Raw genomic sequence first — 12140 nt, 5'->3', positions numbered from 1 at the left:
GTTAAGATCAAAATTCATTTACAAGCACACTCATATTCACCACAAAGTCTTTACACAGAAATTATGAGGATCTTGATTTTCTTTATATTTCAGAACTGGATTGTTCACACCAGATATGGCATTTGAAGCTGTTGTGAAAAAACAAATAGATAAATTAAAGGGACCTTCATTAAAGTGTGTAGATATGGTGATTTCAGAGTTAACAAATGTTGTTCATAAATGTTCTTCAAAGGTTAGTATGTACCGGTACCAAGTTATTTTAAGCTGTACTGAAATAATTTGATTTGATTTGATTATTTGGTGTTTAATGCCACTTGCAACACTTATCATCAATGATAAAGTTATGTGCTATTTTGTGGTGGTCAGTTTTATTGGTGGAGGAAGCTGAGGAGAACCACCAACCTTCTGTAGCAAGACTGACAATTACCTAAAAAGGCTTGTATAGTTCGCACTGGTACATAGTCCGCACCCCCTTCTCTCCACAAAATTTTAGGTAAAAAAACTTTTTGTAACTGTGAGAAAAGGTCTAATTAAACTCAGGTAATTTCAAATCCTGTGTGGTCATTTGTGGTATTTTCTTGGAAAAAACGGTTTTCCATCATCAAACAGAAGTTGAAACTGCTTGTAAATGATTCTAGAACGCTTCATGATTGTTAAAATAAGTTTAATTCACTTTAAAAACATTTTAGAAACTTGTGTATGTTCAAACAGGAAGTTTAAAAAGCACTTGTAAAAGAAGAAATTAACCAGTGAGAGTCGAAATCTGTACATAACAGATATCACTATAATACGACTTTCAGCGACGCGGCGTCAACAATGTATAAGTTTGTGATTAGGTCTAGTTCATGGTGAACCACTAGTGTTAGGTCAATGATATTTGGTATGCAGTTGTATTAGCATTGGCACATCTCATTACCATGGAAATTATTTGCCCCTCCCCCTCAGTCAAGGTCTATTGACTTTGAAACTTTTCAAAGTTTACATGTATTAGTTTGTGATTAGGTCAGTTCAAGGGAAACCATGGGTGGTAGGCCAATGTTAATTGGTGTTCAGTTTTATAAGCATTAGCACGTCTCATTTCTATGGAGAATATTTGGCCGCACCCCCTCAGTCATCTATTGACTAAATCTTTTGCTTAGTTTACATGTATTAGTTTGTGATTAGATCAGTTTAAGATGAACTGCTAAGGTTAAGTCTATGATATTTGGTATGCAAATGTATTAGCATTTGAAAGTATCGTTTCCATGGAGATTATATAGCCCCACCCCTGATCATGGTTCATTGACTTTGAAACTTTTACATAGTTTACAAGTTAATGTTTGTGTTTAGGTTTAGGTAATGACTTATAATAAAGTCCATGGTATTTGGTATGCAGATGTATTAGCATTGGCACATCTCATTCCATGGAGATTATTAAGCCATGTACCTTCAGTCATGGTTTATGGACTTTGAATATTTGCACTACTTACATGTGAAAGTATTGCTATTTTAATTTCAACATTTGCATTATCAAAATTACAAAAAGGTGAGACATATCTCTGTGATAACAGTTTATATATTAATCAGTATTTTTGATATTGAATAGAAATAACTTATTAATATGGATGAGTTAAAATTATTAGTTTGAAAAATGATAAGAGCGCCCTCTACAATATCAATAACAAAGATGGTGGAACGTAAACAACCCACTTTGCCCCCGAAATTGAAATTTTTCTGTTATTTCTTGCTTATTGTACTCTATAGTCTGCACCCCTTCTGGAAGGTCCTATTTTGGAGAATAAAACAGGGAACCATACAAGCCTTTCTACGGTATAGTCACTTTAGATTGGAGTAGAGTGTGGGTTTGAACTCACAACCTCAGTTAAGCTCAATTAAAATTAGGAAAGGACATGCATTTGCAAACATCAAAGGGACATAGAACAGGGAATGAACAATTAATGAACCAGGACCAATGTCCAAACTTTTATATTTATATTTAAGGTTATGCCAAGCTTCTAAGATGTTCTTTACAGAATTTAAAAAAAACTATTTGTCAATGTCATATATTCAAATGTATATATATATTTTAGATGACAAGGTATCCACGGTTACGAGAGGAAGTGGAAAGAATTGTCAATACAAGGATTCGAGAACAGGAACAAAGAGTAAAGGACCAATTATTATTATTAGTTGATGTACAGCTATCATATATGAACACTAATCATGAGGATTTTATAGGATTTGCAAAGTAAGAAAATATATAAGGTCATAAAATAAAGGATTAAAGCTTGGAAATCTTTCACTCCAGAGAATTTGACTAGAAGTATATTATGACTTCACATTTAGAATTATTAATTGTACTGAAGTAAATATAGAAGGAGAAGCAATACAAAATAAAATCTTATACAATTCAGAACTCTTGCTATTGTGAAATAGTTATCCTAGCTACTTATCGAAGGCTTTGAGTTAACAGTTGTGCTAGAAAAGGAATAAAAAGATAAATATTCAAAATAAATTGAAAATGAATTTTATGCCATTATTTTCTATTCGTTATTAAGTTATAATATTGATTTTTCCACAGCTTATGATACTTTCTAATTTAATAAATGATATTTGATTAAAATCAAGCTGTATGAAAAGTATTGTCTTTTGAATTTGGGGGAGGAAAATCATATTTCACATGTTTGAAATGTTATTGTCATTATTTAAAGTAAATTGTATTGCATATTTAAAATTTGGATATTTAATTATATAAACACATTGTGTCCTTCTGTTCATATTATTATTGAAGTTCATGTTTATTTTCAGAGCACAAGACAAATCAGAAAATACTGCTAAAAGAAAAGTTGGCAATCAGGTAATGGCTTGTCTCCCTTGTACATATTTGAGTTATAGTTATCTCCCTTATAACCTTCACAGAAAATAAAGCATATTTTATCTTATTTTATCTGGTTATCTTAGAATATATCTAATAGATTTCTGCTTCATCATTATTGGGTCAAAATTATGCACGGTATATCTTTGTAGTTTTGAAATTTATTATATTTAAATTAAAAAATACTGGAGTTCAAAGGAAAGATGCAAATTGCAATTGCAGTTGCTGTGTTAGAGTGACCTATGTTTAGCAAGTAAAAATACACACAGTTTTATCCATTAAGGTGAAGATATATAAATTATGGACACTACTCTGACTGTATTCTATAGACTATAATTATAAGTCCCAGTTTGATTTTAATTTGATGCAATTGAAGCAGATTTGAAAATGATTTTGATTTCCTAAAAACTCGATTATATGGAAAAAAATCTGAACAATTTATTGTAAACAAACTTCTTAAAATAATTTTGGCTTTTAATTTAAAATGCAAAATAATGTGTTGCAGGTATTTAGGTTGGACATTGCAGTACAAAATGTAATTCATCTCGACTGTGCATGTTTTTCTTATTAAATTAGATTCATTTTCACTAAACATAAATTTGTCCACTTTTTAATGAGATGACTTTTTGTTTTCCATAACATTTTTCTTTTCTTCAGTATCTCTATAAAAATTTTAAAAAAACGACACAACTTCTCCTTCAGAACCCCATTCCCAATAAAAATAATATTAACTGCCCCAATTAGATTCCTTATTTGCTCATTTTCAATTGTTTTAATTGTTCTGTAATATAATTGATTGTAAAAGATAACAATTTCAAAATGCTCTGAAAAATACATTCACTTTTAACCCTTAACTCAGCATTGACTTACAGTTCCTGTACCTTAACATTTAAGGATATTTTATTGTGCTTAAAAGGCTCTTCAATAATATGAATATGGAAAAGTACTAAAAATGAAGGATTTCAAATTATATCCTCTAGGTAATGTGACAAAAGTGTGACTTATAAAGGGCTATTTTTAGTGTCTTCAGCATCAACAATCGTCAAAAGTTTTTAATTAGATCAGCTTACAATAACCATTTGTGTTAATTTAATGTTTTTGGTAGGAAGTTGTATAACCATTGGTACATCTCATTTCCATGGAGATTATGTGGCAAACTTCTCGTTCATGATCTGTTACTTTGAAAATCTTGCATGGTTTACAAGCCACATGATACAGGCCAGACAAATATGTATCAAAAAGTTTATCTTGAACATTTAATTTAAAAAAAAAAATAATCTATGAATCTCCTTTTTATGCCCCACCTACGATAGTAGAGGGGCATTATGTTTTCTGGTCTGTGCCTCCATTCGTCCGTCCGGTTAAAGTTTTTGGTCAAGGTAGTTTTTTATGAAGTTAAAGTTACATCAACTTGAAACTTAGTACACATGTTCCCTATGATATGATCTTTCTAATTTTAATTCCAAATTAAAGTTTTGACCCCAATTTCACGGTCCACTGAACATAGAAAATGATAGTGGGAGTGGGGCATCCGTGTACTATGGACACATTCTTGTTCAATATTTTTTTTGTTATTGATTTTAAAAACCAATTGGATATACTGACTTCTTCACATTTTGTGCTTGAGTTGTTTGTTACTTTTTCCAGGACTGTGTCTGGTTCTTCTAGTATGTGTACTTACTTTTAAATTTTTATGAAGACTTCCAATTCATACCATGAATCATATTTTAATCATTATTAAATTAGGGATATAAAGAAACATTTAAAAATCAAGTAAGTGTATTATAAATGGATTATTACACAAATGTTTAGGAATATTAGGGGATGGGTTATAGTAAAAGGATAATATGCTGTATACTACTATTATGACTTTTGCAAAGATTACTATATCAATAATTAGCTATATACTTTTGACATATGACTTGTAACTTTCTATTTTCTGTTCTCTCAGATGTGAAAATAACTTATTTTGAAAGCAAAAAATATTTAGATATTCCTCAGAAGTGTAATAAGTCATACATAGATAAAATAGTATCATGGCATGGTTTGACTTTTTGGATGTTTTATTTCCGAAAACATGTTGAATGCAGGATTCAAAACAAACAGATTTAAGAAAAGGGATAAATTTCATTTCTATACAAATGTGTTTCCATAGCAGTTATAAAGGTACATAGCTGTTCTATAGAAGTTTATTGTATTTAAGCTTCTTTTTTTTCTTCAAAACAATGGAAATTTTTGTAAAAGAATAAGCCAACTTTAGATATTATCTTGGAATGTTTAATAGTTGGCTATATATAGCAAAATCAATGGTACTATTTTATTACTGAACTTACCAGAATATATATATATGAACATACAATACTGATTCTATATATTGCTTTACTAGCAGTTTCTTAAAGAAGCTTCAATATATAATCAGGTGAAAACCGCTCTATTAAAGATAATATTTTTTTTATTGAAATTGATTTTAAGTTATGCTGATATAATCATGGTGTGAAGGTATTTTTTTGTCTTTAAAGATTATTGTTGCGTATTAGATTTTGAAATTGATTATTAAAATGAGATATTCGGGATGGTTATTCTCACAAACATGTATATGCATGCATTTTAATTTTTTTTAAATCTAATTTTCACCAATATTTATCATCATCCTATCACCTTTAAAAGTGTCATTACACATGTGTATGCAAAAAGTATCATTACACATGTGTATGCAAAAATATCATTAAACATGTGTACAAAAAAGTATCATTACACATAAGGGTACAAAAAAGTATCAATACACATGTGTATGCAAAAAAGTATCATAACACATATGTATGCAAAAATATCATTACACATGTGTATTCAAAAAGTTATTAAACACATATGCAATAAAGTATGATTACACATGGGTATGCAATGAATAAAAGGCAAATTATGAAAAAAATGATAAGGTCATATTTTTTCAGAAATTTAATACCTATAATGGGTGACTGCAAATACATGCATAATAGTTAGAAAAAAAATCCTTGCTAAACTTTATTTTACTGGCAGTGATACTGATTTCTAAATTTCATATTTCATATAACCTTTACATTGGAACCACAGCCCTTTTTGTCTCACCATGACATATTCAAGAATGCAAGATTAAGTATGCTGTTTTCAGTGGTGGCATCATCAAGATACATGAATTTATAAACTGCTTGTGAAAGGCATACTTTTTTTTATAATTCTTTTGCATCTTTTTCTTACTATTTTATTTCAATGTTGAAGCACACTGGCTAACTAGTTTGTTACAATATTATTATGTCCATTCACATTTAACATTTCATAGCTATGCCAGCCTGCATTAATAGTTTCATTTAACTTGAAGAAACAAATTACTTTCTTTGTGATTTTCTTTTCTTTTATAAAGGAATATTATTTAAATTCATCCTCAAACACTTTGTTTTATTTTAACATTTATTTTAGAGCTCTGATTTCAGTTGAGCAGATGTAAATTTTTACTTGATTTTCTAATGCATTATGCTTTACATTCATTTATTTTAATTTGATTTCATGCAATTTAATTCATATCTAAATTTGAGTCCCAGGTCAAAATAATATGTATTAATAGGCTATAATAGCTCAAATTTTGAATTAATTTAGCTTGTTAAATTTATTTAGTTTCTGTTATCATCAATTAAAAGAACAATGTTTCACTCTGTATGCCGAAGCAATTGATCTATTTCTTTTATTGTATTGTCTGGTTTAAAAAAAGTGTTTGTCATTCCTAGGGTATATATATATTAATAAGAAGCTGTGGTATGATTGTCAATGAAACAACTCTCCAGCAGAGTTTATTAATGAACAGCAAATTTATTTTAGTGCAGAACCCAATTTCTGCCCCAAATTACAGCTGTCACATCACATGTTAATTCAGAAGATCTATGTACACTTTTCAAGATCCAACATGACATACTGAGATAAACCATGACCAATCCAACATGACATACTGAGATAAACCATGACCAATCCAACATGACATACTGAGATAAACCATGACCAATCCAGCATGACATACTGAGATAAACCATAACCAATCCAACATGACATACTGAGATAAACCATGACCAATCCAGCATGGCATACTAGATAAACCATGACCATGTGGAAGTGTGATCACCTCTACAGGCTATTGCAGATTATTGTAGATTGATCTGTCTCCAGATTATACCAAATGCTCTAAAAGTGATATTTGCTTCTTCTAAACTAAGAATAGTAACCTTTCTATAGAGTTTAGAAGTTACTGTATCTGTTCATGAATATTTTTGTTGTTTTAATATTTTGAAGAAATTTTGTATTTTCAGGTTATCAGAAAAGGATGGTTAACATTACACAATATAAGTTTTATGAAAGGAGGATCAAAAGAATTCTGGTTTGTTTTGACAACTGAATCCCTGTCATGGTTTAAAGACGAGGAGGTAATTTATGAGGGATCAGTAGATTAATTTGAACAACAATAATTAATGAATTTGTCTGTATAAAAAAAAGTATTCTTAATCTTTTTCAGTTTAAATAAAAGGAAATGCAGGGTTTACATCAAAGAGACAGCAAACCGATGACAAAATGAAAAAACAAAAACATGCTCATGGCTGAAAAAGTGAAACCCAAGAAATAAATGAATCATAACAGACCATGCTATCTTTAAAATTTCGGAGATACTATGTCTCATTTAATATAACAGTATTTTTATAACCTTTTTCTCTTCATACTCTGAATTTGGTACTAAATTAACTTTTTTTGTAATGCACCTGATTTTTGATAGCTAATGTAAATTTCTGTTAAAATGTTTATAATATTGGTAAATCATTTCATTTTTCAAAGTATAGGGAGAGAGTGCAAAAACATTTTGTTATATTGTTTTTATCTCAAAAGTTTGAAAGTCAAGGAGAAATGAAAAACAACATTTTGATGTTGACCTTGGAAGACCAAGGTTAAACTTTTTTGATTTCTACATTCAAGTTAGCATTTTAAACTTGGAATTGTATTATATAATTTACTTTTTTAAAATATATGAATTTACATAAAAACATAGTTTATTGTTCATGTGACTGTCGAATGAATAGTTTATATTACTGCAAGATTCATTAAGCTGCCATCAGCTTATTTATCCTGGAACATATACCCTTCTGTGGATTCATTATTATTCGTGTGGCACTTAATTTTGTGTATTTCTTTTGGTATAGGTGAACCACAAATTCAAATGTTCAAACAAAATGCACTTTTACTTTTTTCTCTCGAATCCATGAAATAGGCAGCCACAAAAATAATTGAATCCACAGTATTTCAAAACATTGGTTATCTATTTCATGTACTTCTTAATCCTTTCATGACCAAAGCTGTGTAATTTGCCTTGTGTCCATTGAAAATAACTGCATGTGTATATGTGTATACATGCTAGCTCTAATATGAAAGAGAGGCCAAATTACCTTGCATTTAGTGTTGTTGCAGACCATTATATGTTGTAGAAAAATGCAGTAGGTTCTATAACACCTTGTAGAAGCTGTCCTGGTAGATAACTGTTTTTGAGCATTGGTTTCTTTCATGACTTTGTAAGGAAAATTATTTCTTTGCTGTATTAGCATGTGCTGCCAGAACTATACATGCAATTGACCTTTGCTCTCTTTAATGTGAGTTTTAAATGTCAAGTGTATAGTTGTCCTGAACATGCATGCAATATTTGCCACTGGATGTTAAGCAACCAATAATCAAATTATCAATGAAGATTATCAAACTGGTACAACACTATTGTCAGATCTTGAATTTGTTTATGCAAGAATGTTGCATGCTTACTGAAATGCTTTAACTGCTGTAAAGTTGACTAACAAGATAATGTTTAAAATTCAAAATGTTTAAAGTACATTGAAATATACAGATTTTGCATATTTTTTTTTTATTAATATGGAAACATGATCATTTCGGAAACAAAATGCATGGATGGTTTAAAAATGAGATGTGCATTCCAACCCATCTGCCCCCCACCCAACAGCTCATTTAAAAAAAAAAATGATCATAAAATTAGGTTAATTGCAAGAGCCATTATCTACATTAACAGCATGAAGGTTAGATTTCTAAGCAGCATGCTTATGTGCATTTTCTTGCAAGGGAACCACTAACAAGATTAACATTTACCTTAAATGTGGATTGGTCAATTTTTCAAATTAATTACTATATAGATGTAGATGAACACTAACAAACAATTATTTAATAGTTTTTATGATGCTAAATAATGAAAAAAGTGCAGACCAGGTTTACTTTATATGAAGCTCTGAAGTAAAGGAGGAAAAGATCATCTAATATTTTTGAAAGAATCTTATAAAACTACATATTTTTTTAGATGTTATATGTTTGAAATTAGAATATTCTGAACAAAACAAATCTTGAAATAAGGACCGATTTTGGCCTCAAATTTCATGTTCATCTGACGAAAGATTTTGACCACTTTTTAAACACTTAATTGTCTATTTCATTTGAATCGATTAGTTTATGTTAAAGATTTTAACTGATTTAGTCATTAAAAACGATCTGATTCAAGCTCAAAAATGAAAAATCACCAAATATGCCAAAAAATGTCACTTTTCAGATGGTTTTTGTCAAAAATGAAAGTGGCCGCATCCGTGTTCATCTTCAACCTTTATATATGTTATGTATTATCATAAAATACAACTAACATTTCAATATTAAAGATGAACACGAATAGACTTTCGTTTTACACGAAAACCGTCTAAAATTTAACTAAAATGCTAGAATTGTGAAGATTTCAGTAATTTAGCATGACTTAATGGTGCTAGTACCCAATATGTGTGCATTGTATAGTCAAAAACAGCCCATATTTATGTAGCAGAAGCATTCTACTGTTCAATAAATAAATAAAAGTTTACATTTGAACAATTTTGTAAAACTGCTATATTTTGGGGCCAAAAAGGGGTCTTACTGGACCTACTCCTTTGTTTTATAATAAACTCTAGTGCAGCTTTAAAAAGTAAAATCAACCTTCTTAAGATGAATATCTAACTTTCATATTTGTAAAAAAATGTTTAGAAAAATAAAATAAAAAGATCTGCAAATAGGTGGAATTTTTCTTGTGTTGGTTAGTTAAAGAACATCTAGGACCTTTCAATCAACAACCAATTTTGAACCACTAGCTTCAACTCTAACTTTTTTCTAGAATATACTATATACCAAATACTTTGGTACCAAACTGTCATTGTTGTTCCTTTTTATATGTTATATGTTGTAAAATGTTATTTTTAATGGTAATTCTATCAAATTTTGCTTAGATTTTTTTCCTGATAAATTTTCATATCACAATTGAATTTTTATGGAGTTTTTAAGAGTCTAGAGAAAGATATTGTATGATGTCATGAGCCTACGTCATTGACATTGCTTAGGAAAATAACAATAAACAGATTATCAATGGTATGAATACCCTTTGTTTGAAAAATCTTAAAACAATCTATATGTAGAGGAGAAAAGGGTTAATTATTTGCAGACATTTCCAGTATTTGCAAAAAGTACATTCTGAATCATTTCTAAGTATGGTAACACAAGAGATTTAAATTGTATAGAATGCACAGCAAATCAACAAATAGTTAAAAAAAAAACAACAACTATAACTTGAGGCAATTTGCTATCATTCTTTAGAAAAGTGAGTTCAAACAATCAAGCTAAGCAGAAAAAAGACACCTGGCAAAAGATTATGATCACTAAGTGATAAGAAGGCTTTTGTGATATAATTTTGATGAGACAGCAGCTCAACAACACACACGACTCACAGACAAAGTAGCCATATATTAAGTTCTAAATTGCTTCCATTCTAGAAATCTTTTGATTTTTTTTTTTAAATATTACTACCAATTCTTTATTCTCTTAACCCTTTCCTCCATAGTGACGCCTTTTGACACCACCCCCTTTACTCCATAATGACGCCTTTTGACGCCTGTGTAGTACCTCAGTTGAAATGCTTTAACTACAAAGTGTCTGCAGTAGACTTAATAAAATTTGTATCCAATATGAAAAGGAATATCATAGTAATATCCTACTTAGATTTATTTGATGAAATATTTGTTTTTCGCAATGCATTAATACTTGAAAGCACATTTTCAGAATTTTATTGAAAAATCCTATGCGAATCAAGTATGCAAAAAAAAAAAATCAATGGAGGAAAGGGTTAATCAGGACAGAAATTGAGATATAACAAAAGACAACTGGTGTCTTCAATTTGGATAAGGACATGAACTAATTGGGGTCTTACTACCTTGTTCAAAACTTAACCTTTGTCATAAAAAAATCATTGGAATTTTGAAAACTAGATAAGTTTGAAAACTTCTGAATTTTTCCCCCCTCTCAAATGAAAATAATAATGAAAAAAGGGGAATGTGTCAAAGAAACAGTAACCAGACCGAAACAGCAGAAAACAGCCCAAGGCCACCAATGTGTCTATATTGTGCTATAAGGTCATTTATGATTTTTCACCAACTTTCAAAATCTGTTTGTGTGATTAAAATGTGTGTAATAATTGAGTGTGCCTTACTAATATGTTACTTTCAGGAAGGAGACAAGAAATACATGTTAACCCTGGAAGGTGTTAAACTCAGAGATGTTGAAAAAATGTTGTCTAGGCGTCCAATGTTTGCTCTTTTCTCTTCAGAACATAGGTATCAATCAATGTTGTACATCCACTTCTGGTGAAAATGGATCAACCTATTTAATACAGCATGTGCATTTTTGAGCACCTTAGTCTTTCCCAATTTCTTTTTGAAAGCATAGCCTCTAGAAAATAACCCTATAGTCTTATAGCTTTGTTTTTATCAATTTTAATACTGCATGTCGCTGAAGTTCTTCTCATTTTCATTTATACCTGTAGTTTTGTGTTGGCATGCTTTGGTTTGATTTATGTTGCACAGTTTGTACCCACTAGCTTTTCATGTTTTCTAACATTCTAGGAGAAAGACAAGAAGTACATGTTAGGAGTAGATAACCTTAAATTACGGGACACTGGTGACTCAGGAATCCTGGGCAGACGGAAAGGTTTTGCCCTTTTCAATAATGAGAACAGGTTAGGTCATTCCCTATAACCTTCCCATCATGCAATTTTGTTATCTGGTACCTATTGACTGATCATTAGCTCTTTTTGCAGAGCTCATTTTAAATCAGTAGGAAACCAGTTTGACCCTGCACAAGCAAATAACATCTCAAGAAAGACATTTATGTTGTGTTTCACAAATAAGAAATGTTCAGAATTCATATAATATTTGCAAAT

The 12140-nt window shown here is 30.1% G+C and overlaps 1 protein-coding gene across 11 annotated transcripts in view; it reads left to right on the top strand.

Moving 5' to 3' along the window:
* LOC139512252 (dynamin-1-like) overlaps window positions 1-12140 on the top strand; it is a 59667-nt gene that overhangs the window by 26067 nt on the left and 21460 nt on the right. For 6 of the 11 annotated variants that reach the window (XM_071299744.1, XM_071299748.1, XM_071299750.1 and 3 more), the window contains exons 10-13: window positions 94-232; window positions 2070-2227; window positions 2788-2836; window positions 7186-7299. In XM_071299744.1, the coding sequence (XP_071155845.1) occupies window positions 94-232; window positions 2070-2227; window positions 2788-2836; window positions 7186-7299 (460 nt within the window). Of the gene's footprint in view, window positions 1-93; window positions 233-2069; window positions 2228-2787; window positions 2837-7185; window positions 7300-11428; window positions 11536-11823; window positions 11937-12140 lie in introns of all 11 variants that reach the window. The other 5 variants (XM_071299741.1, XM_071299751.1, XM_071299749.1 and 2 more) reach the window with 2 other exon arrangements.

Source organism: Mytilus edulis, chromosome 2 (assembly GCF_963676685.1).
Source record: "Mytilus edulis chromosome 2, xbMytEdul2.2, whole genome shotgun sequence".
Classification (NCBI taxonomy): Eukaryota; Metazoa; Mollusca; class Bivalvia; order Mytilida; family Mytilidae; genus Mytilus; species Mytilus edulis.
The sequence above is the reverse complement of the archived record's forward strand: the minus strand, read 5'-3'. Positions and strand labels throughout refer to the sequence as shown.